Below are 25,357 nucleotides of genomic sequence, written 5' to 3'. Positions count from 1 at the left end.
TATTTAGGTTTTATAGAGGTTTTGGGTTTGTGGTTATAATGAGGTTCATATATAACATCCCAAGTAAATAGCAGTTGATATTAATTTGATGGTCATTTATGTTCAGACACATTATGAAAAAATAAAAAACATAAATCTCATATTTCATATCTTTTTATTTGTATTTTTATGTCTAATCATGACTATTCCTTTTCCACTTAAAAAGTCCCTTTAACATTTCTTGTAAGCCTGGTTTAGTGGTCATAAATTCCTTTATCTTTTGTTTGTCTGGGAAAATCTGTATCTGTGCTTTAAATCTGAATGATAACCTTCCTTGGTAGAATATTGCTGGTTGTAGGGTTTTTTTTTTTTTTTCCCTTTCACACTTTGAATATATCATGCTCCTTCTTCTGGCTTGCAAAGTTTCTGCTGAAAAATCAACTGATAGTCTTATAGGTTTTCCCTTGTAGGTAACTGTTTGTGTTTCTCTCCTGCTACTTTTAGGATTCTCTCTGTCTTTAACCTTTGACATTTTAATTATTATGTGCCATGGTGTAGACCTTTTAGGGTTCACCTTGTTTGGAACTTTTTGTAGTTCATGGACTTAGATGTCCATTTCCTTCTGCAGGTTAGGAGAGTTTTCAGTTATTACTTCTTCAAGGAAGTTTTCTATCCCTTTCTCTCTTCTTATTCTGGGACCTCCAATGTGAATGTTTGTTCACTTGATATTATCCAAGAGATTTCTTAATCTACCTTCATTTTTAAAAATTCTTTTCTTAAAAAAAGAATAAAATAGAGTTTTTTTTTCTTTTTTTGCTGTTGCACTTATATGCCTTCCATCATCTTGTTCTACCCTATGGCTGATACATTATTCTGTATCCCCTAATCTACTGTTGATTCCCTCTAGTGTGCTTTTAAATTTCAGTTATTGTATTCTTCAACTCTGATTGAGTTCATTGAGTTTTGCTTCTTAAAATATATTCTATTTACTGAAGCTCTACTGAGTTTTTCCATTCTTTTCTCCAATCCAGTGAGTGTCTTTGTGATCATTAAATTCCTTATCACATATTACTTATCTTGGTTTCACTTAATCTTTTACTGAGTTTTTTTCTTGTTCTTTCTTTTGGAGAGCATATTCCTGTCTCCCCATTTTGCATGACTTACTATGTTTGTTTCTATGGATTAGGCAAAATGGCTACTTCTCTGTGAAGTTGGGTATAGTAACCCCTGTGCAGACTGTCTGTGCTTCATGATTCTTGCTGACTGAAGCTGTGGATGTATATGCTAGTTACTCTTTTAAACAATGAGTTTTTACAAAGAGAATAAAGAAACAAATAATAATGAAATTAAAAAAATACAATGAAAGCAGAAAAAAGAAAAAAGAAAAAAGGAGAAGAAAGGATGAAAGAAAAAAGAGAAAAGAAAGAAAAGAACAAAATAAAGAAGAAAAAATAAAAACAAAACAAGACAAATTTTAAAAAGTAAAAATAAAATAAGACAGTATAAATTAAAACAAAGAAGCCTTCACACAAATCCATGACTTGTTTTCTTTTCTTTTTAAATTTTTTGAAAGATTTTAATTATTTATTTGACAAGAGAGGAAGAGCACAAGCAGGGGGAGCAGCAGGAGAGGGAGATGGGAGGCTCAATCCCAGGATCCTGGGATCATGACCTGAGCTGAAGGTGAATACTTAACTGACTGAGCCACCCAGGGGCCCCTCCCTCCACAGCTTGTTTTCTGTGCCCCAGCACTGCAGAGTGGCTGGTGCAGGCTTGTGGCCCTTAAACTTGCTGAAGTCACAAGTTCACCAAGATGACTGAATGTTCCACTTATGTTGTCTCAACCCTATTCTGGTCTAGGCTTTTGTGGCAGGATGAGAATGTAAACTGTGTCATTCTCCAGTCCCTGTGATCTGAAGAGCTTTCTAGCAGCAACTTGACCACTTGGCAGAGTTCTTGTGTTTCTTTTTTATATGCTAGCTAGATGCTCTTTTAAACTACAGATTTTTTTGGTGTCTCCAAGGACAGAGGGATCTGTTCCTGTTCCTTCAGTACTATTCCTCTCCACAGCCATTTGCAGCATTGGGAATGGGGGTTCTTTTTGTTACTGTCTTTCCATATCTCTTATTGTTCTCTTGCTATTCTCTGTCTTTTGTTGTTACTGTTCAGTCTGCTCTCAGTTCTTCTTCAGGTGGGACAGGTATATTAGCAGGTATAATTTAGTATGTTTTGTGGAGGAGGTGAGTTCAGAGTCTTCCTACATTGCCATCTTGAACTGGAACCTATCTTCATTGTGGTTTTGATTTGTGTTTTCCTAATGACTAATGATATTCAATATCTTTTCATTTGTTTATTAACCATTTGTATGCCTTTGGAGAAATGTTCACCCAAGTAGTATATATGTGTGTATATATATATATATATATATATATATATATACACACACACACATATATAGTATATATAATATATATATTATATATACTACTATATTACCTACTATATATCTTATATATATAGCAGGTAAGAGTCTCTTACCAGATATGTGAGTTGCAAGTATTTTTTTTCCCATTCTGTGGATTGTCTTTTCATTTTCTTGATAATATTCTTTGGAGCACAAAAGTTATTTTTTTAATTTTTAAAAATTTTAATTCCAGTGTAGTTAACATACAGTATTATATTATTTCAGGTGTACAATATAATGATTCAATCATTCTATATATTACTCAGTGTTCATCATGATAAGTGTACTCTTAATCCCTTTCACCTATTTCACTCATTCTCCCACCAACATCCCCTCTGGTAACTGTTTATTCTCTACAATTAAGTCTGTTTTTTTGGTTTCTTTTTTCCCTTTGTTCATTTGTTTTGGTTCCTAAATTCAATATATGAATGAAGTCATATGGTATTTGGTTTTCTTAGACTGGTTTCTTTTGCTTAGCATTATACTTCCTAGCTCCATCCATGTTGTTGCAAATGGTAAGATTTCATTTTTTATGGCTGAATAATATTCATATATATGTGTGTGTGTGTGTGTGTATATATATATATATATATATATATATATATATATATATATATTTGGAAAGATGTTGTTATAGCCAGTGACAGAGAAATGACCACCTGTTCTCTCTCCTAGGACTTCTGATGACACATTTAGGTCTTTGTTCCATTTTGAATTTATTTTTGTGTATGCTGTAAGAAAGTGGTCCAGTTTTCCAGATCTTGTTGTCCAGTTTTCCCAACACCATTTGTGGAAGAGACTTTTTTCCCATTGTATATTCTTGCCTCCTTTGTTGAAGATTAATTAACCATATAATTGTGGGTTTATTTATGGGCTTTCTATTCTGTTCTATTCATCTATGTGTCTATTTCTGTGCTTACTATACAATTTTGATTACTACAACTTTGTGATATAACTTGAAATCTGGAATTGTGATACTTTTAGTTTGCTTTTTCTTTTTCAAAATTACTTTGGCTGTTCAGGGTGTTCTGTAATTCCATACAAATTTTAGGATTGTTTGTTCTCATATGAAAAATGCTTCTGATATTTTGACCTGAATTGCATTAAATCTGTATATTGGTTTGTGTAGTATGGACATTTTAACAATTTTTGTTCTTCCAATCCATAAGCATGGAATGTCCGTTTATCATTTTCAGTTTCTTTCATTAATATTTTATAGTTTTCAGAGTACAGATCTTTCACCTATTTGGTTAAATATATCCTTAGGTATTTTATTAATTTTGGTGTAACTATAAATGGGATTTAAAAAAAATTCTCTTTCTGTTACTTCATTATTAGCGTATAGAAATGCAATGGATTTCTGTACATTGATTTTGTATCCTGTACCTTTACTGAATTTATTTACCAGTTTTAGGAATTTTTTGGTAAAGTCTTTAGGATTTTCTACATATAGTATCATATCATCTGCAAATAGTGAACGTTTTATTTCTTCCTTGCCAGTTTGGATGCCTTTTATTCCTTTCTCTTGTCTGATTGTTATAGGTAAGACTTCCAGTACTATGTTGAATAACAATGGCAAGAGTGAACATTCCTGCCTTGTTCTTGACCTTAGGGGAAAAGCTCTTAGTTTTTCACCATTGAGGATGATGTTAGCTGTGGATTTTTCATTTATGCCCTTTATTATGTTGAGATATGTACCCTCTAAACCTACTTTGTTGAGAGCTTTTATAAATTGATATTGTACTTTGTCAAATACCTTTTCTGTATCTGAAATGATCATATTGTTTTTATCCTTTCCCTTATTGATGTGATGCATCATTTTTATTGATTTGTGAATGTTGAACCACCATTGCATCCCAAAAATAATTCCCACTTGATTGTGGTGTATATTTTTAATGTATTGTTGTATGCGGTTTGCTAATATTTTATTGAGGACTTTTGAATCTATGTTCATTCAGAATGTCAGCCTCTAATTATCTCTTTTTGTGGTGTCTTTATCTGGTTTTGATATCAGAGTAATGCTGGCCTAATAGATTGAATTTGGAGGTTTTCTTTCATGTTCTATTTTTTTGGAATAGTTTGAGAAGAATAGGTATAAACTCTTCTTTGAGCATTTGGTATAATTTGCCTGTGAAGCCATCTGGTCCTGAACTTTTGTTTGTTGGGAATTTTTTGATTACTGATTCAATTTCATTGCTGGTAATTGAGCTCTTCAATATTTCCATTTTTTTCATGCTTCAGTTTTGGTAGGTTATATGTTTCTAGGGATTTATCCATTTTGTCTAACTTGTCTAGTAATTGACATATACCTTTTAAAAATAATATTCTTGTCCAATTCTTTGTATATCTGTGGTGTCAGTTGTTATCTCTCCTCTTTTATTTCTGGTTTTGCTGATTTGAGTCTTCTCTTTGTTTTGACAAATCAGGCTACTGGTTTATCAATTTTGTCAGTCTTTTCAAAGAACCAACTCCTGGCTTCATTGATCTGTTTTATTGTGCTTTATGTTTGTTTGTTTCTATTTCCTTTATTTCTGCTCTAATCTTTCCTTCTGCTTGGTTTTGGGCTTTGTTTGTTCTTTTTCTAGCTCTTATAGTTGTAAGGATAGGTTGTTTACTTGGGATTTTTCTTGTTTCTTGAGGTAGGCCTATATTTCTTTAAACTTCCCCCTTAGAACCCCCTTTGAACTGCTTTTGCTGAATCTCAAAGATATTGGACCATTGTGCTTTCATTTTCATTTGTATTTTTTTATTTCTTGGTTGGCCCATTCATTGGTTATCAACATGTTATTTAACCTTCATATATTTGTGATCTTTCCATATTTTTTCTTGTGACTGATTTCTAGTTTCATAGTGTTGTGGTCAGAAAAGATGCATGGTATGACATAATCTTTTTAGATTTGTTGAGATTTGTTTTGTGGCCAATTGTATGATCTATTTTGGAGAGTGTTCTATGTGCATTTGGAAAGAATTTGTATTCTGCTGTTTTAGGATAGATTGTTCTGAATATGCCTGTTGGGTCGATCTGGTCCCAGATATCATTCAAAGATACTGTTTCTTAATTGATTTTCTGGATGATTGGTCCATTGATGTAAGGTGACTATTAAAATCCCCTACTGTTATTGTATTAGTATCTACTATTTCCTTTATGTTTATAATTAACTGTTTTATGTATTTGGACACCCTTATGTTGGGTGTATAAGTATTTATAATTGTTATATCTTCTTGTTGGATTGTTCCCCATATTATTATATAGTGTCCTTCTTTGTCTCTTGTTGTAGTTTTTTTTATAAATTTATTTTTCATTGTTCAATTTGCCAACATATAGAATAACACCCAGTGCTCATCCCATCAAGTGCCCCCCTCAATGCCTGTCACCCAGTCACCCCCACCCCCCGCCCACCTTCCTTTCTACCACCCCTAGGTTGTTTCCCAGAGTTAGGAGTCTCTCATGTTCTGTCTCCCTTTCTGATATTTCCCACTCATTTTTTCTCCTTAGTTTTTGTTTTAAGTCTATTTTTTTCTGATATAAATACTACAATCCTGGCTTTCTTTTGACATCCATTTGCGTGGTAAATGTTTCTCTGTTTCCTCACTTTCAATCTATATGTGTCTTTAAATCTGAAATGAGTCTCTTGTAGGCAACATAAAGATGGGTCTTACTTTTCTATCCATTATGCCACCCTATGTACTTTGATTGGAGCATTTAGTTCATTTACATTCAAAGTAATTATTGATAAATATGTATTTATTGCCTTTTTGTTACTTGTTTTGGTGTTATTTTTATAGATCTTCTCTGATCCTTTATTCTCTTGCTCACGTCTCTCACAATTTGTATAGCACAATTTGTGCTTTTAAATTTTGATGAAATCTAGTTTGTCCTTTTCTTGTTGGTATTTGTGCTTTGGTGTCATATCTAAGAAATAATTACCTAGCCCCTTATTACTAAGATTTATGCATATTTTTTCCTGATAGTTTTATAGTTTTAGCTTTTGTATTTAGCTATTTTATTTATCTTAATTTTTGCTTATGGTGTGAGGTAGGGGTCTGTGTTAGTTTTCTAGGGCTGTTTATCCAGGTATCAGAAATTGAATGGCTTAAACAACAGACATTTATTGTCTCACAGTTCTGGAGGCTAGAAATTAAGAATCAAAATGTTAGCAGAGTTGATTCCTTCTAAACCAGCCTATGAAGGAGAATCTGTTTTATGCCTCTCTCCTAGCTTCTGGTGGTTTGCTGGCAATCTTTGGTGTTCCTTGGCTTACAGAAATATCACCCTGGTCTCTGCTTTCATCTTCATATGGTGTTCTCCCTGTGTCTTTTCTGTGTCCAAATTATTCCTTTTTATGAGGATGTCAGTCATAATGGCCCACAGTTCAGTATGACTTCGTCTTAATTGATTACAAGTGTAATGAGCCTATTCCCAAATTAGGTCACCTTTTGAGGTACTGGCAGGTAGGACTTCAACATATGAATTTGGGGGTGGGACACAGTTCAACCCCAAACAGGATCCAACTTCACTTGTATGTGGAACTGTAGTTGTTCCATTTTGTATATATGTGAAAATAGTAGCATAATTTCTTAGAAGTGGAATTTGTTTAGAAGTGACTTGGAGGGCAGCCCAGGTGGGTCCATGGTTTAGTGCCGCCTTCAGCCCAAGGTGTGATCTTGAAGACCCGAGGTTGAGTCCTGCATCGGGCTCCCTCTGCCTGTGTGTCTGTCATGAATAAATAAATAAAATCTTAAAAAAATAATAAATGACTTGGAAGTCAAGAGGTTATGTACATTTAAAATTTTGGTAATACTAAAATATTCTTTTAGAGGTTTTATAGTTTATTCCCTGTAGCAATATATATGACTATATACTTACTACATCTATAGTAGTATAGTATACTACTATATACTTACTACATCTTCCTAGCAGTGTTACCAATTTTTTTTATATTTGCCTATTTTATAGAAGAAAAATAACATTTCATTATAGTTTTACTTTGCATTTACTTTAAGAGAGAAATTCATAAATTTAAGAAGCATTGTATTTTCTTTTCAGTCACCTGTCTGTTCATCTCTTTAGCCCACTTTTTTTCAATTGGGTTATTTTTCTCTCATTGATTTTATGAGCTTTAAAAATACATCATGGATACAAGCCTTTGTATGTTTGTCTATTTGTTTACCATTTTTGTAATTTATAAATACTATATTTATACAGTAAGTGTATCAATCTTTCTTTTATGGCTTTAGGATTTATAAAATACTTAGAATGGGCTTTCCATCTCTAAATTTACATAAAAATAAGTTTTCCCATTTTGCCTTCTCATTCTTTAATGATTTCCTTTTTTATGTTTAAATATTTGATCAGTTTGGAGTTTATTTTGATGCGGATGTGAGGTAGGATAACAGATTTGATTTTTTCAATACTATTCACTTATTTTATTTACTAAAAAAATTCATCTGTTTTTCACTTAAGTGAAATGCCACACTTATTATTTCCTATAGCCTCTTACTTTTTTGGGTTTATTTCTGAACTTCCTCTTCTGCTTATTGATTTGTCTGTATGTGCATGTTTTATTATTACATTTTAATTATAGTTGTTTTATAAGATATTTTAATGTATGGCAGAAGACCCCTTTGCTCTTATTTTGAAATTCTGTATTCTGTTTATTGCTTTTAATTTTTTAAAAATTTAAAGGTAGCTTATCTAAGTTAAATAAAAAAATTCTGTTTATATTTTTATCAGGATTATTTAGTGCTTTAGTTTATTTAGAAAGATATACCACCCTCATGAGGTTCACTATTTCTACCCATTTTTTAAAGTTTTTTTAAATTTAAGTTTTAATCCATCTATTAAATTCCCCAGTGACATTTCAGAGTTTTCTTCAAATTCTTCATGTTCTTGAATATTTCTTGTCAACATTGTTTTCAGATATTTTATCTTTTATGTTGCTATTATAAATTGCCTCTTTTCTTCAATTTTATTCTCTTCCTCTGAAGATAACTGCAGTCTTGCTCTGAATCTTTAGGGCAAGTTCATATATTTAACTTCAAGGTTTAATTCCATCCACTCACATTCTCCTGAGAGGTGTTCATCAGATTAGATGTTTTGCTCTCTAACCCTGATATGCTTGGGGAAGAAAATCTTGCTTCTGCATCCATTTCCCACTCTCAAGGTGTATGTGTCTTGATTTGGTGGCTTTCCTGCCTCTCTTGTATCCTCTTTCTGGGGAGATGGCAGACTGGAATCATTGCCCTCAGGAATAATAGGTGAGCTTTCTGTTTGTTAGCTTGATTAAGTGTTGGCCCTCCACATGTGTGGCATAATTATCAATATGATTGGTGCCATGACTCTGCTTGCTGATGTCTGCAGCAAGGAGAAGTTTATGTGTTTGCTCTTTAGTGGTTAGTACAGAAATCCTGATGGTGGTGGGTGGTGGTATCAGTCACCTTTCCAGCATCGTGGAGACTAGAGCCTAATATGTATGGTATCAAATCATGAGGTTGGAAGGGCAAAGGCTGTCATTTAACAATGAGGGAACAAAGGCAGCCCGGGTGGCTCAGCGGTTTAGCGCCGCCTTCAGCCCAGGGCATGATTCTGGAGACCGGGGATCAAGTCCCATGTCAGGCTCCCTGTATGGAGCCTTCTTCTCCCTCTGCCTGTGTCTCTGCCTCTTTTTCACTGTGACTCTCATGAATAAATAAATAAAATCTTTTAAAAATTAAAAAAAAAAAGATGAGGGAATGAGAGCCAGTGAGTTCAGGGACAATGCTACAAATGATCTAGTATAAGTGGCAGAGTGATCTGTGGCCCTGACTCTGGGTCCAAGTTCTTTGTACCATGATGCTCTCTTTTTTAAGATTTTATTTTATTTTATTCATGAGAAACACAAAGAGGCAGAGACATAGGCATAGGGAGCCTGATATGGGACTTGATCCTAGGACCCCAAGATCACAACCTGAGCAAAAGGCAGACGCTCAAAAACTGAGCCACTCAGGTGCCCCCATGATGCTCTCTTATACTTGAGTCCTTAGAGAATAAGCTTTATAGGATTAGGAGGGATAATATTTAAAACTCTAGGGAAGGAAGAGTTTTCAGAGACCATCTACTTTACTTCTCTGACACTTGGTAGTATTTGTTTTTTTTTAAGATTTTATTTATTTATTCACGAGACACACACACACACACACACACACACACACACAGGCAGAGACACAGGCAGAGGGAGAAGCAGGTTCCTTGCAGGGAGCCTGACATGGGACTTAATCCCGGGTCTCCAGGATCACGCCCTGGGCCGAAGGTGTTGCTAAACCACTGAGCCACCTGGGCTCCCCTATGTTTTATTTTTAAATATTTCCAGGACGTGTTACTCCTGTCTGCCCTTTAAGCATAATTTCTCCCTGTTTATATACTAGTTTATATATTTAGCATCAGTCTTTTCCTGCAGTTTGAGTAGGACTTGTGTTTTGACTAAGGAGCTTCATATTTTAATTAATTTCATTTTATTTCTCTTGTGGATAATTGCTTTTTGTCTTCCTGTATGGCTCTTCATTCCACCTGAAAATGCTTTCTTTATTGCAGGAGGGCTCTGGGCCACCATCCAAGGCTCTGGTTTAGAAGATGTGAGCCTGGTGTTATTTGGATCTCAGTCTTGTGCTATCAACATTACCACAAGCAATTCACGAAGAATTCAATGCAGAGTTCCACCCAGAGTAAGTGGAATCTCCTCTCTGGGTGGGTGGCCATTATTAACATGTAGTGTAAGGTTTTTCACGAATCTTTTCTTAGAACTTAATTAACATGACTTTTTCATCATGAGAGTATGCTAATATTGTTTATATTGCCTATGCTGCAAAAAAGTGGGAGGCTAACTCCAATAGTGGAACTTGCAATTAACATCAGTTGATCTTTTTTAAAAGAAGATACCAGGCAGTCCCAGTTCATATTCTCAATGAATAATAATGCCACAGAATAAATGAATTTATGTAGTGTATATATTGATTTGGAAAACTTCCATATATTTTCATCTCATTTCTCTTTCAAGCAAGCAAGAATAACTTAGTTTTTACAAATAATTTTCTTTTTTGGCATGGATATGAATAGTGGAAATTAGAAACTTCTAGAATGCCTCGTTTCTAGAAAATATTTTCCTAATTATTCTCTACTGCTTCTTTTTTCCCTTAAAAACAAGTCCCTTAGCTTTCTCTTTCTTCTTCAGTTAGTGCTATCAAAGCCTACTAGGAGATTTGAGTCCACATTCTTCCCTGGTGCTGTTGGCAAAAGTCATGCTCACAGTGGAAGTTGAACTATCTATTCACAGTTCAGTGTCATTAGCATTCTCAGCACATTCATGACCCCAAAGGATGACTGTTTACTGAACAAATAAAGACCCCTAGAAGAAAAATTTCAGAATCATCTTTGATCTCTGGCCCCACATTTTTATCTTATCTAGTTATTCAAATATTATGAAATGCTCACATTTACATATAAACCACATGGAATTACAATATATAGTTGTATGGTAATTTGTTTAACTCTTCCCTATTATTGGACATTAAGATAATTTTCAAAATATTTTATTTTAACAGAAATTTGAGCATCCCACTAACTATATTTTGGAGCATATTTATTTTTCTCAGGATATATTAATCTAAATTCTAAAGCTTTTGGTATGTAGTATCCAGTTATTTGAAATTTCTTTTGGTAAGATTTGCATGGTTTGGATTCTTTTGCTAGAGAGAATAAGCATTAAAAAAACTTCAAATTTCGATCAAAGTAATACATGCAAAGATTAAAAGAAAAATAGTAAAATAATCCTGCTCTCCTGCCCCTCTGGACTCTTCTTCAAGTTCCTTTTTTGGAAATAACTACTTTTAATTCTTTTGAATGTAGTTACAGTACCATTTCTTTGTTAAATCAACAAACTGTGTTTACATTATCATAACTATTTTAATGATGTGGGCAGAATCAGATAATGTATTTTTTCTTTTATAGTTTTTTTCTTAGAGTTTCTAATTTTTTATCCTAATATGTTTTCCTCATAATAAAAATCCTCTATCTTAAAAAAATTCCATCACATTAATTATTCTTTTTCCTTGAGGTTTTCTATTCTCTTGCTTCATCTAATTTTTTTTTTTTTTTTGGTTTATTCTACAGATTTCATCCTAGCACTTCCCTTGATTGCTCTTGTGGGTAGATTCACTCTTTTGTGGCTGTTGTTTATGTTATGAGGCCACAGCCTGAAGAAACATTCTATGTTTCTATGTGAGAGGGAAGACTATGTGAGAGGGAAGTTTTCTGAGTACTTACATGTCTGAAAGTATTCTCACACTTGATGGATAGTTTAGCTAGGTATAGATTTTACTTGAAATTGCCACTTTTTCCAAAACCAATTGGTGTGTTAATTGCACATAATTCTTATTTAATTAGTTGGATGCCACACTCGCCTATTCTAAGTAATTGTCACCATGTATATGTGTGTGTGTGAAAGAGAAAGAGAGTGAGAAACTTGAAAGTAGCAATATACTTAAAAAATAACTTTCTTAAAATTAATCTTTTAAACTAACTCGATATAGGCCTCTCTCAAGTTAGAGGTTTGATTTTAAAAACCATTTTTTCAGGGGAAAGATGGACCCGTTGTGAATTTGACTGTGGTTTCAGGGGACCATTCTGCAGTTCTTCCCATGGCATTTACATATGTCTCCTCTTTGAATCCAGTGATCACATCTCTGAGCAGAAACAGGAGCAACATAGCAGGTAAATACATGATACTGCAGCATCTTTTTCTTTTTAGACCATTGATCCTATAAGAAAGGCAAATAGTGGTCTCAATTATATTGAAGATAGCATTATATTTTGAATGGAAATTATTTTTCTGAAAGCTGGACTGCTGCTATTTTCATTTTAGCTATCACTGAACAAATCTCCTTATATCTACTTTTTTCCTCTGTAATATTGGGACCATTTCCATCATGAAATTGGCATGAGAATTTAAAGGTAACAATTCAATATATACTTATGGAGCACCTATTATGCTGTAATGATAGCACAGACATTTAATAGACTTTAATCTCTGCCACTAATTTATAGGATGATAAGTGGTTGAAGCCACAAACCCCTATCACAGAGGCTAATGGATTCTCTTTAATGCAGGAGGTGATACCCTTTTCATCAGAATGGCACTTTTGGTGAACTACACAGACCTGGATGTGGAGGTTTGCATCCAGAACACGTTGGCTCCAGCTCATGTGCAGATGCCTCAGGGCCTGGAGGTGGTACTGCCCCCATTGCCCGCCGGTCTCTATAGCATCTCAGTCTCCATCAATGGGATCAGCATTCGCTCACCAGGGTGAGGTGGACACTTGCCATTCACTTAGGTCTGCTGAATGGTCTAGTGATTTAGTTGAGGAAATCTGGTTTTGAGTTAGGTCTTCACTTTTTCCCCTTCTTCTGAAGTTAGGAGATAAACACAGGAGAATCATACAGTTGGAAGAAGTCCTAGAGACCCTACTGGATGATTTGATCTCAAGACCAATCCAAGGGAAATGTTTGGATTATTAGTTGGGGAACAGAAAACTTTCTGAGATGAGGATGTCATGGCTTTTGATTAAGGTGGGGGTGAGGTGAGCATTTATATGTATTGGGGGGGAATATTCTGTGCTTTAATTAGAATCTGTGATTAAATCTGACCTTTAATAAGATTGTGTCTAGGATTTTGAATAAATGGCTTACAATTATTGCACAAGCTATGCTCAGATCCTTTTTGCCCCAGAGTCCCCCTGCCTGGTATTTTCCCAGAAGTTTCCTCTTCTCAACCAGGAAGTTAGCTAAACTGTATGGGGCTGATGCCACCACCAGATACCAGCCCAGGAAAGTGCCCCACACAACACTTTCCTCCACCATGTCCTTTCTTTCCTGTGAAGCAGTGCCATTCACATTTGCTTTCCATCACTGCTCTCTGGGTCTGTTCTCTCCCAAATACATGTCTCTTTGTCTTGCACCTCCATTCCTCTCTTTCTAACTCAGTTATTTTATAACAATCTTCCCATTCTCTACAGGGTTGATCTTCATATCCAGTATATCACAGAAGTTTTCAGCATTGAACCTTGCTGTGGGTCCCTTCTGGGTGAGTGGCTCTCATATCACTTATTCAGCAGATCTACTCACTGGATATTCAGGTTTTGCTCCTGGATTTGAGTCAGTGAGACCAGAGATGGGGCAACAGGGAGAGGAACCTTCCTTGTGCTCTGGGAATTGACTGGTGTACTTTGAAGGGTGTAGAAACCGCTGATTTGTTAGCTCCGTGAGCTCAGGAAATTGAAAAATTGGTATGACAAGAAGATATGCCTGGTTTTGTTTTTCCAATGAAAAGAGGCTGAAACATCCAATGGGTAACACGTCTCTAGAGGATATTAGAAAAATAAGAGAAGAGAACCTTATTTTATCCTTTTAGATCCTGGATGTGCAAGGGGAGGAGGAATGAATCTGGTGTCTTCATTTTCCTCTAGGGGTGCAGATGAAGGACCCAGAAGGAGTTAGAAACACAAATGGTGATATGGCAGATGTAAGGATAAGCCAAAAAAATCTGAAAAACTATGCATTTTTAGAAAAAAAAATTGAAAGCTATATATCTGCATGTGAATCATCATTGTGACAGTGCATGCAGTAGTGCTTTATCTTTTTTTGAGTATAGGAAAATCCTTTTTAAAGCTGCCTGTCTAAAATTGAACTCCAATTAAAAAAAAAAAAGCTGCCTGCCTATACCACAGGTTTGGTCATGATATGACCAACCCCTATCCTGAAGACAGGGCTTGCTTGTCCCTCAATTAGAGAGACAAAATCTAGGAATATACTAGCAGGATCACAAGCGTATTTTAATATTTCAGTGGCTCTTGATATATCTCAACATATACACACACACATACATACACACACAGACATATGCCTATATAATATATAGACTATTGGAATATCACATAGAATAATATAAAAGATAAGTATAAGACTTCAAAAAATTGGATTTTTATCAGCACATAAGTTGAATATATACAGAAAAATCTATATATACTCTACATCATAACATATATAATAATATGGAATAATATGTGAGATCATATGGCAAATGACAAGAAGACTAAGGAATTTGATTTTCCACTAATGTAGACATTATACTATCTTTACATGATTATATAGAACGTCATTACAGACTTAACATGCCAGATAACATAGCAGTGACAAGAATACTTCAAGAAATTAGATTTTTCCTTAACGTATAAATTGACAAGAGTGGATTCTAGGATCTATAAATATACTTGAAAATTTTGTCTTAAATATTATAAACATCCTTTCCTATATAACAATTTATATTGTTTTACTATTCTGTGAATTTCAGCTCATCTAAATCCTGCCAAAATGATCACAAATGGAACACTGATGGGGTGAGGTGAAGTCACTGAAGTTTTGCTAACACCCCACCATCCACTTAAATTGCACTGGGGTTTGTGCAGGTGCTGTGAGTTCATAGTTCTGAATATTCACTTTTAAATTTTGTTTTTGATGTTCATGCTTTAGGTGGAACCATCCTCAGCATCTCAGGAATAGGGTTCATCAGGGACCCCACTTTGGTTTGGGTGTTTGTGGGTAATCGGTCCTGTGACATCCTGAACTCAACGGAGACAGTCATCTGGTGTGAGACCCCGCCTGCTGCCTTGCTACCTGATTCCAACATTCCTGCTATCCCAGTCCCCATGGAGATCTGGGCTGGCAATGTGTCCTTTGCCAGAGAACCCTTACTGAACCTGAGTTTCACCTTCCTGTATGAAGCAGCAATGACACCAGTGGTCACTGCCATGAGAGGAGAAATTATAAACAACAGCCTGAGGTTCTATGTGGAAGGAAATAACCTCTCCAACTCAGTGATCCTTCTGGGGGTCTCACACTGTGATCTCGAGACACAGACTTTAAGGAACAACGTGAGCCTCTCTGGGTGCTCCTTTCCTCTCCACAGTTTGGAGGCAGGCTTCTATCCTCTCCAAGTACGTCAGAAGCAGATGGGATTTGCTAACATGTCTGCAGTGCCCCAACAATATGTGATAACACCTTGGATAATGGCCATCTCACCGACACATGGGTCTGCTTGTGGCGGGACTGTACTCACAGTGAGGGGGTTGGCTCTCAGCTCTAGGAAGAGGTCAGTTCAAGTTGACCTTTTGGGTCCATTTACTTGTGTGATTTTGAGCTTGGGGCACCAGACAATCCTCTGCCAGATTAATAAGGTGAATGACTCCTTCCCTGATGTTTCCTTCACTCTGAACGTCACAGTCATAGTCAATGGGCTACCCAGTGAGTGTCAGGGGAATTGCACTCTTTTCTTGCAGGAAGAGACAACTCCCATTGTGGACTCCTTGACCACCAATATCAGTGGGTCTCTGACCATGGTGCTGATTAGGGGTCGGAAGTTAGGCATCACAGCAGTTGAGCCAATGGTGTTTGTAGATGATCACCTTCCCTGCATTGTAACTTTCTTTAATGCAAGCTATGTGATCTGCTGGATAAGTGACTTGACCCCAGGACTCCACTACGTATCAGTTTTTCATGCAAGAAATGGATATGCTTGTTTTGGTAATGTTTCCAGACACTTCTACATTTTACCTCAAGTGTTTCATTATTTCCCCAAGAATTTCAGCATACATGGTGGAAGCCTCTTGACCGTGGAGGGCACAGCTCTGAGAGGAAAGAACAGCACACTGGTCTATGTTGGCCAGCAGGCCTGCCTGACAGTGAGCATCAGCACCGAGCTCATTCAGTGCATTGTTCCTGCAGGGAATGGCTCTGTTGGCCTGGTCATCGAAGTAGATGGACTTTCATACCAGATGGGAGTCATTGGTTACAGCAGTGCCTTCACTCCACGATTACTCTCTATTTCTCAGACTGATGACGTCCTAACCTTTGCAGTGGCTCAGGTCTCAGGAGCTGAGAACGTTGACATTTTTATTGGGATGTCACCCTGTGTGGGTATCTCTGGCAACCACACGGTACTCCAGTGTGTGGTTTCATCCCTTCCTGCTGGGGAGTACCCAGTCAGAGGGTATGACCGCATGAGGGGGTGGGCCTCATCTGTTCTGGTGTTCACATCAACAGCCACTATTTCAGGGAGTGACTGAGAACTTTGGTAAGTCAAGCAAATAAGGCAGGCCTCTTTTTCCTATGTAAGTGAATTAATAGCTACAACTCTAAAAGATAGAAAATCAACCACAGTCTAAAAGACAAATGGAAAGAGAAGCCTAATTGGAATCTTATAGTCCCCATTTTCTCCTCAATCTTGCCTTTGTCATGCACCCTGTAGGAGGCTTTGTTTTTTTATCAAGGAATTTGTGCAGATTCTGTAAGTGTGATTTTATTTTAAATTGATTCCTAAACCCAATTTAATTTGTGTCTTCAATTTCATCTCTAAGAGCTCATAATTTAATCAAATGAGTAGTACATAGATGCCTTCACCTATTTTTAGACCTATATGTCAATTTGAATTATTTTAAGTTTATTAAATATCATTTTTATTGCTTTGGAATATTTCACAGATGAATTCACATTCTAGCAATTGTAGGCCAGTTAGTATGATTGCACTGGTTGAACTTTGTTCTCTTTATATATATATATACACTGAAATTTGCCTTGCCTTTTCTTCCAGTGATGGTTTCAGTTTCTGTTCAGTAAAGCCTTACTACACTTGAGATAGCTCAAATTTGATTGTGACGCAGAAGGTACAGAGGAAATTATGAGAGCTGAATCCTACACTGATGAAGTGCTAGCCAAGCCAATTCTTAGAACAAATTTGTCTGGTCTTGGCTGGGTGGAATGCTCTAAGGCCTGGGATTTGGGTCCTGGTCTGTTAGCAATTGAGCTGGGTACTTTTTCTAAGGACAAAGGGGTTTGGGCTGGATGCTCACTAGTTCCTCTTTCTTCTAAGATTCCATGATTTTTATGATGAGAGAGCAGGGCTACGAAATGCACCCCAAGCAAAGTGGTATCCCGAGGCTTGTCAGGTGGCTGTGAGCACCATCTGGACTTGACCTGAAGGCAGTAGATACTGGAACTCTATCTCAGTGTGGACTAGAGGTTGCCACATGTCTGAGAGTCCAGGTGATATTTACCTTTATTGATTCTTAGACTGAAGCAAAACATGTTTGTTTAGAATTATTATACTTTTACCCATCAGAGATGGGTGCTGTCATGTGGAGCTGGTAGGAGTGTAAACTGGTGCAACATTATTTTAGAGAGATATTTGGCAATATCCATCAAATCTAAAACCTTACTTTTCCTCTGACCTAGAAATCTCACTTCTAACAGTTTGCAACAGTTTTATGCCAATAAATGTACAGTTAGTTCATCGGCACCATTAATAATAGCAAGAGAGGAGAAATAAGGAAAGTATCATTTAGTAAAAAAATTACTAAATAAATTGTGGCATAATCATAATGGAATTCTAAGTAGCATACATACATGTATGCATACTTGGAAAATTGTATATGCTGTATCTTTAATTAAAAAAAAACAAGTTGAATATGTATAGAAGAAACAAGAAGAATCTGTGTAGAAAGAATTTTTAAAAAATAGTTCCATGCCCAGCATGGAGCCCAATGTGGAGCTCGAACTCAAGATCTAACTGGAGATCAAGAGTCAGACACTTAACCCGACTGAGCCACCCAGGTGCCCCTAGAAAGATTTCTTTGTAGAAAAATATATACGCTTAAAAATTCTGGAAGCATTCACAAGAAACCAAACGTGGCTACCTCTGGGGAGTAGCTAGGTGGTTTAATGGAAATTTACTTTCACTGTATAGTTTTTGGTATAAATAATTTAAGAACGATAAATAAGCATTATTTTTCTATATAAATGCTATTACATTTTAATAGATTGTTGACTACAGTTGGAATCTGACAGAACAAGGACTCTAGGCTCTGGAGGCTGGAACTTAGTGGGAAGACACTAAGGATATTCGGGACCTAAAGCCATTGTGTGGATTCTAGAGGGCATGAAAAGAATGATGGGCAGCAAGAAAGTGTGGATCTGAATTTTGAATTAAGTAAAGAAAGAGAGATTTGTGTCTATAATCATGAACTTGTATTTTGTTTTGAAGGCTGCCTGGGTGGAAGGCTTGTGCATGTGTTTGGAGCAGGATTTTCTCCAGGGAACGTGTCAGCTGCCGTGTGTGGCGCTCCCTGCCAAGTCTTGGCTAATGCTACGGTGTCAGCCTTCAGTTGCTTGGTTCTGCCACTGAATGGTCTGTACAAATGCCACATATTTTTTAAGAGTGTATATAAAAATGGTATTCTTTGGTTAACTCACATTTTTGTAATCAATGCTGTAAAGACCTTAATTTTTCTATGTGTTCCTGGGAAGAGGATTTCTGTGTCCTCCATCTAATATATTAGATGGGATTGCCTATTAGAATGTTTTTCATAGTAACTTTAGTCATATTAATGGCAATGGAAAATTTATCACCTGTGTTCTTGATTGTTGTCATACAATGATGGAGAAAGTAATTGTGTGTTCTGAATTTTAGTTTCAGTGACAACCTTAGACATCATGGGGAAAGCAATTTCTTGGTCTTGTTCTGAGGTGGGATTGCTGAAAACATCTGCTTATTGGAGATACTAGTGAAGGGATGGGATCAACAAGCTGGATATCTCTTGCACATTTGCCTGGTGCACCCAGTTCTGGAATTCTTATTGTAGGTGAAAGAGCTGACACCAACACCATCCTCTTATTCTGTAATGCCCAGGTGTTTACTCAATAGAACGCTATGATCTCTCACTGTTTTAAGCTTCACAGCCATCATGTAAATCATGGTACAGGAAGCTGTGGCTTTGTTAGAGAGAAAGGTACAAAGCTTTGATAGTCCCGTGATGGGGCTTTAAAACCCTGGATAATTTCTCACTGAGCTTCAGAAAAAAAGTCAGAGAAGAAATTGCTGTTATCACTATAGGACCAGCTTAGCCAGGTGATTCACTTGTTTGCATAGTCATAGATTTCGTATCTGTGTGCTTAGGAACCATTTGTACACATGCTTTCAGAATAGTGCTTTATTAAAAAAAAAAAAGATTTTATTTATTTATTTATTTATTTGTGAGAGACAGAGAGAGAGAGAGAGAGAGAGAGAGAGAGAGAGAGAGAGGCAGAGACATAGGCAGAAGGAGAAGCAGGCTCCATGCAGGGAGCCCAATGCGGGACTTGATTCTGGGACCCCAGGACCATGCCCTGAATTGAAGACAGACCCTCAACGGCTGAGCCACCCAGGTGTCCCTTTAGTGCTTTAAATTATATTCCTAACTTGTGTGTCTGCAAGTTGAATGTGGGTGAAGGATTTACAAAATGATCAAAACATCATTTTATTTGAACTTGGACAAAAATCCCGTGGTGGGTAATTAGTGATGGCAGTTTGCAAGAGATTGTCTTAAACAAGATGGGGGAGGAGGAGAAGGAAGGGGATGGAGAGAGAGAGAGGAGGAGGAGTGATGATCCTTGTTTAAAATACAAACTAGAAATGGAGTTTCCTATTAGCATCATATATATAAGCAAAGCATTATGGAAGAGAGGTGTATTCCACCAAAGATTCCATGATGGACACTTAAGATATAATGGAAGATTTAATTTTAAGGCATTACCTGTTGGCTCCTCTGCTCTACCTCCTGTGCATAGACCAATGCTGGCACAGTGTACGTGCAAAATTAATGCTTGATAAAAGAATAATGAATTGGGAAATTGTGGAAACAGAAAACCAAGATTCCATATTTCTAGGTTCTGATATTTAACAAATAGGGCTACAGTCTTTTTAAAAGACTTTCACACATACACAGCTTAATTAACTTTCTAAAACTTCTTGGTGTTGAAACTGTCAAGACACGGTTTTGATTAGAAGTACAAAATAAAAATCACAGAGGTTTCTGGGCCAGGTAAATTGTGATATTAGAAATTTGATAAGAAGAAGAAGAAGAGACATTGGTATATTTTAAAAGATTTGATTTAATTTTAGAAAAGGACTTTTCAAAATTCCTTGATTTTTAAAAAAGGAAAACAGAAGTTGGAAGCTGTAACTCTAGCTTTTGCCACTAGGTGTCACCAAACACCGACTGATTGTGCAAGAGCAGCTCATTTGCTCTTGGGAAATGGATAATTGGACTTATTTTCCTTTCATAAAAAAAGAAAAAAATCTTTTTAAAGACTTTTAATTACAGTATCTAAAAATAGAGAGGAACTTATGAAAGTCAACTCTATTGATTTCTTACTTAAGATCCAGGATGGTATTCAAGGATTCTATCAATATCCTGAGTTGGATAAAACGTTTTGAGTATAAGTTTGTGTATTTTTTTTTTTTCCCGGAGAGTAAGTCTACAATGAACATCAAATGATCAAACAGAGTATGTCTCACAAATGGTTAGAAACTGCTAATAATTCCCCTACTTCATATAGGATTGCATATTTACCAAGGTAAATAAGATTTAAAAATCTTATTTTTTAAAAGGTTTTTTTTTTAAGAGGACTATTTCAGAGCAGCAACCTACCGTTAGCCGTTAGCCGTGTTTCTCAGTTGCCATTGTCAGAGCAATCCATCCTTTCACTTAACCGATGCTCCCCTGCACACCTTTTTTCAAACTTAATCAGGCCTTCAGAATGCAGAATAATCTTGGTCCTTCTAACACAAGGTTCTTACTATTATTACTAAGAATTACATTATTATTGAGAATATCATATTATTTTTAAGAATTGTTTCTTTATTTGGGGGGGGGCAGAAGGAGAGGGAGAGAAATTCTCAAGCAGACTCCACGCTGAGCCTGGACCCCGATGTGGGGCTTGATCCCAGGACCCGAAGATAATGACCTGAGTGGAAACCAAGAGTTGGAGGCTCAACTGACTGAGCCGCCCAGGCTTCCTGAGAATATCATACTAATGTTGTTGCTGGAGCAGCAGCAGTAGCACCTAGGAGTTTGGTAGAAATGCAAATATTGAGGTGACCTAATGAATCAGAAACTTTCCAACAAGTAAATATTTTGGCATTTCTTTTCTGAGCCTTCTCTGAATTCCAACCTTTTTTCCCCTAATTTTAAGTCTCAAACTAGGTAGCTCCTCTTTGTAAGACAGTTCTGGCCCTATTGGGTAGCATCAGAAGATTGCCTGCATAGAAGCTGGCACCGTATTTGTTTTTACAATTGCATCACTGTCTTGCTGGTTTTTAATCTTGCTGTTACCTACGATTGTTCCAAGGTGTTTTTTTCTTTCTTTCTTTCTTTCCATGCTTGTGTACAGCTGGACATTCCTCATTTGATATTTACATGAGTTTTCCTTTTTTTTTTTTTTTCCTGTGGTTTGCTGCCTTACTATTTTCATTTTTTTTTTTGTTTATTTCTGTAATTTCTCTAATTTACTAAGGTCACTTTGAATTCTGACCCATGTTCTGAGTTTTATTCCTTAGTGTGATTTTGCACTCTAAAGACAGTGATGTTTCTCATTCCAGGTTGTAGATGATGGCCTAGAACTCCAATTTCCCTAATGATTGTTTTCTTGTTCCCACGCCACGGAGCTCATGTGTTTTCTTTCATCAGTGGGGCAGAGACAGTAAAGGTGGAGCTCTGAGGATGTGCTTTTGCTGCTCTGGTGTCTTCTGTATTTACGTTTCTCTTAGTTAACGCTTTTAACAAAAGAAGAACTTTACTTTTTCCTATGATGGGTTGCTCAAACATCTTATTCACAGGAACTAATATTTTGTATTTTTTTAAATCAGCAAAATCTTTGATGTTCATGTTTCTTGAATTTATACCTTGAATTATATGGCATGACTTCTTCATGGAAACTTTAATTTTTCCATGAGGCATGAAAAGCTAAAGTGATTAAAGTCATACAGTTATATTTTGTGGTAGAACCATGGATTCTGATCCCCAGCCCTGGGCCCTTTTCATAGTCCACCTTGTCAGTTTGCATCCACTTCATCACCTGTAATGAGTTCATTATTTTATAGGTGTTGAGCCTATATTTGCCTGAAGCCTTACTAACTGGAAAGTTCTTAGGTTTTTACACATAAGAGTCCTACTGTCATTGCTGTAATTCCTACAGTCCTGCTGTAATTTATTCTGAACACATTCACAGAGAACCTACTATGTGTCACATGCTTTGGAATGTACCAGCAACAATAATAATATTTGTGTGTGATTGAACAACTGTAAACCTCACATGTGCTTATCTCATGTACCCCTTGCTGCACACAGCACTCTGACATAGGTAGGGCAGCTTGGATTCAAGCCCACAGTCCTTGGTAATTTTTGTTGCATATTTGTTTTGACAGGTTAGCTGCAGAGGTAGAAGACTGAAGAGATTTTCTTTTTTTTTTTTTTTCCTTTTTTCCTTTAGTACGGTTTTCTTTTCTTTTTTTTTTTTTTTTTTTTTAATTTATGATAGTCACAGAGAGAGAGAGAGAGAGAGAGAGAGGCAGAGACATAGGCAGAGGGAGAAGCAGGCTCCATGCACCGGGAGCCCGACGTGGGATTCGATCCCGGGTCTCCAGGATCGCGCCCTGGGCCAAAGGCAGGCGCCAAACCGCTGCGCCACCCAGGGATCCCTTTAGTACGGTTTTCAAACAGAGCTGCTCCCAGACCATCTCATGTAGAGACTTGTTGATCTTCTTGTTAAAGGTTATTGCCAGTCTACCTTGTTGATGCCTTTTACATTGTGTCTCGTGAATGAGAAAGAAATGGCCTAAGGGTCATAGGGCTTCAAATTATTGCTTTTCTTCTTCATACAATATTAGTAGTCAAAATTGTGTAAAAATCAAGGACTTCCATTAATCAAGAGATCCCATCCAGAAAATGAAAAGACTAGCTAAGAACCTGGAGAGGATATGAGTAACCATATAACCTTCTAGGGTTAGTACCCAAAATATATAAAGAGCACAAATCAATAAGAAAAAGACAAATATTCCAATATAAAAAAGAGCAATGACAGAAAGAGGAATTTCACAGAAGAAGAAATAAACATATAAAAAATTTTTACTAAACATATAAAAAATTGTTTGACCTAAGAAATAATAATGCAAATCCAAAGTAAGGTTGCAATGAGATGCCATTTTATTTGTCCTGGACTGACCAAAATTAAGAGTGTGATAATCCCAAGTGCTGACAAGTTATGTAGAGTATTGGAAACCCATTAATATAGCTGGTAGGGATGTAAAATGGCACAAGCACTTTGAAAAAAATATGACACTATCTTGTGAAGTTGAATTTGTGCCTACCCTATGAACAAGCAATTTTCTTTAAGGCATATACCCTAGAGGCCCTAGAGGAAATTGAGTATATGTTTGTAGTAGCAAAACCTGGGAAATAGCCAACAGTCTATTGGTAAGAGAATAGATAAATATACTGCAGTAATTTCACACAATGCAGTATTGAACAGCAATGAAAATGTATTATCAAGTTTTATGTGATAATTTGAAACTTGGTAAATCTTCAAAATGTAATATTGAGTGGAAAGGAGCAGTCCAAAAATGTCATGTAGTCTATTGTATAATATTCAAAAACAAGTGAAATCCAACAGTCTTTCCTTTAAGAATACTAACTCATGTGAGAAAGTGATTTAGGAAATGTAAGTGGTTGCTTCTGAAGATGAGATGTAAGATGATGGGCTTGACAAAGAGACATAGATTTGAGAAAATCACAATTGTTTTAGACCTTATGTTGGCTTATAGATTCATATGAGTTTTTCTTATTATGATGATTCATATTTACAAAAATGTTACTTATGTTCCATGTGTGTGTTTTGTACACATAATGCGTTTTTAAGAAAAGTAAACTGGTAACTTTATTTCCCTATTGGTCAAGGAGCAACACATGAAAATGCATTTATGTAATGGTATGAGGCCTTCAGTTCTTTCTGTGGTCACCACCTAACCTAATGGTGAGTGTTTCCTGCAGTGTCCTTGGCTTTCCTGTGTGGCCTGAAGCACTCGGAGGAGAGCTGTGAGGCTTCTAGCAGCACCTATGTGCAGTGTGATTTGACTGTCACTGTGGGGACAGAGACACTGCCCCAATCATGGCCTTATCTCTACATTTGTGAAGAAAGTCCCCAATGCCTCTTTGCACCAGATCATTGGACAGAGTCAACGTTTCCATGGTTCTCAGGCCTCTTCATCAGGTAACTCTGTCCTTTACCTTCCTGGCCTTCCCCACAAATGCATGGCCAACTAACAGATGGAACCATCAGAAACTGCAGGCTGGGTAGATGTGGCCCCCAGGGCCTACCACTCTTGTTAGAGGGACCATTCCTTGGTGGATTCCAGCCAGCCTGCATATCAAAGCATCTCCTGTCTTTTCAAGTGTTTGAGAGAACATCTGAAAAATCTGCCCAGTAAACAGCTCGCTTTGTTCTTGCTTAGATTTTAATATTTATCTTCCGATCCAAAGCAACATCTGGTGAATGCCAATGGGGAAAAAGATTAGACATTATGAAAAACAGAAGGCTCTTTTCCCCTTTCTTTTTTCTTTTCTTTCCAAACAGATTCACAAGTATGAAAAAAAGTCATAGAGAAATCCAGCAGATTGCACAATGTTTATTCAAAAGAAGGGGGGATGGGCAGGCAGAAGTACTCTACAGTAGTAGATCTAGGATTTAGAAGTCATAAGCTTATAAAAGTTTTTTGAACTTGACAAATAAATAGCACCACTTTCCAGGTAAAAGCCTCTTTTCTAAACCTATTTAAGGAAAAAGTGTGATCATGTTGTTGACTCAGGGCAGCCTTAATTTCTACTAGCAGTTCTTTTCCCATGCAGTGTGATATTTCAGAGCAAAATGTTGCCCTGCACTTTTTTTTTCTTATCTAGATTGAGTGGCCACATCTGATTGTTTAATGAAGGCCTATCTTTCCATTCAAAATTAAAACTAAA

At 36.5% G+C, this 25,357-nt stretch overlaps 1 protein-coding gene across 1 annotated transcript in view; it reads left to right on the top strand.

Annotated features, from left to right (window-relative positions):
• The window catches only part of PKHD1 (PKHD1 ciliary IPT domain containing fibrocystin/polyductin), a 469,911-nt gene that overhangs the window by 65,716 nt on the left and 378,838 nt on the right, over positions 1-25,357 (top strand). Inside the window, 8 exon segments of the mRNA XM_025419015.3 lie at positions 10,014-10,144; positions 12,053-12,188; positions 12,585-12,780; positions 13,490-13,557; positions 15,003-16,582; positions 16,584-16,602; positions 18,568-18,711; positions 24,389-24,608. Coding sequence (XP_025274800.3) covers positions 10,014-10,144; positions 12,053-12,188; positions 12,585-12,780; positions 13,490-13,557; positions 15,003-16,582; positions 16,584-16,602; positions 18,568-18,711; positions 24,389-24,608 — 2,494 coding nt within the window.

This window comes from Canis lupus, chromosome 12, assembly GCF_003254725.2.
Source record: "Canis lupus dingo isolate Sandy chromosome 12, ASM325472v2, whole genome shotgun sequence".
NCBI lineage: Eukaryota > Metazoa > Chordata > Mammalia > Carnivora > Canidae > Canis > Canis lupus.
Note: the sequence above shows the minus strand (reverse complement) of the source record. Positions and strands in the feature narration are given on the sequence as shown.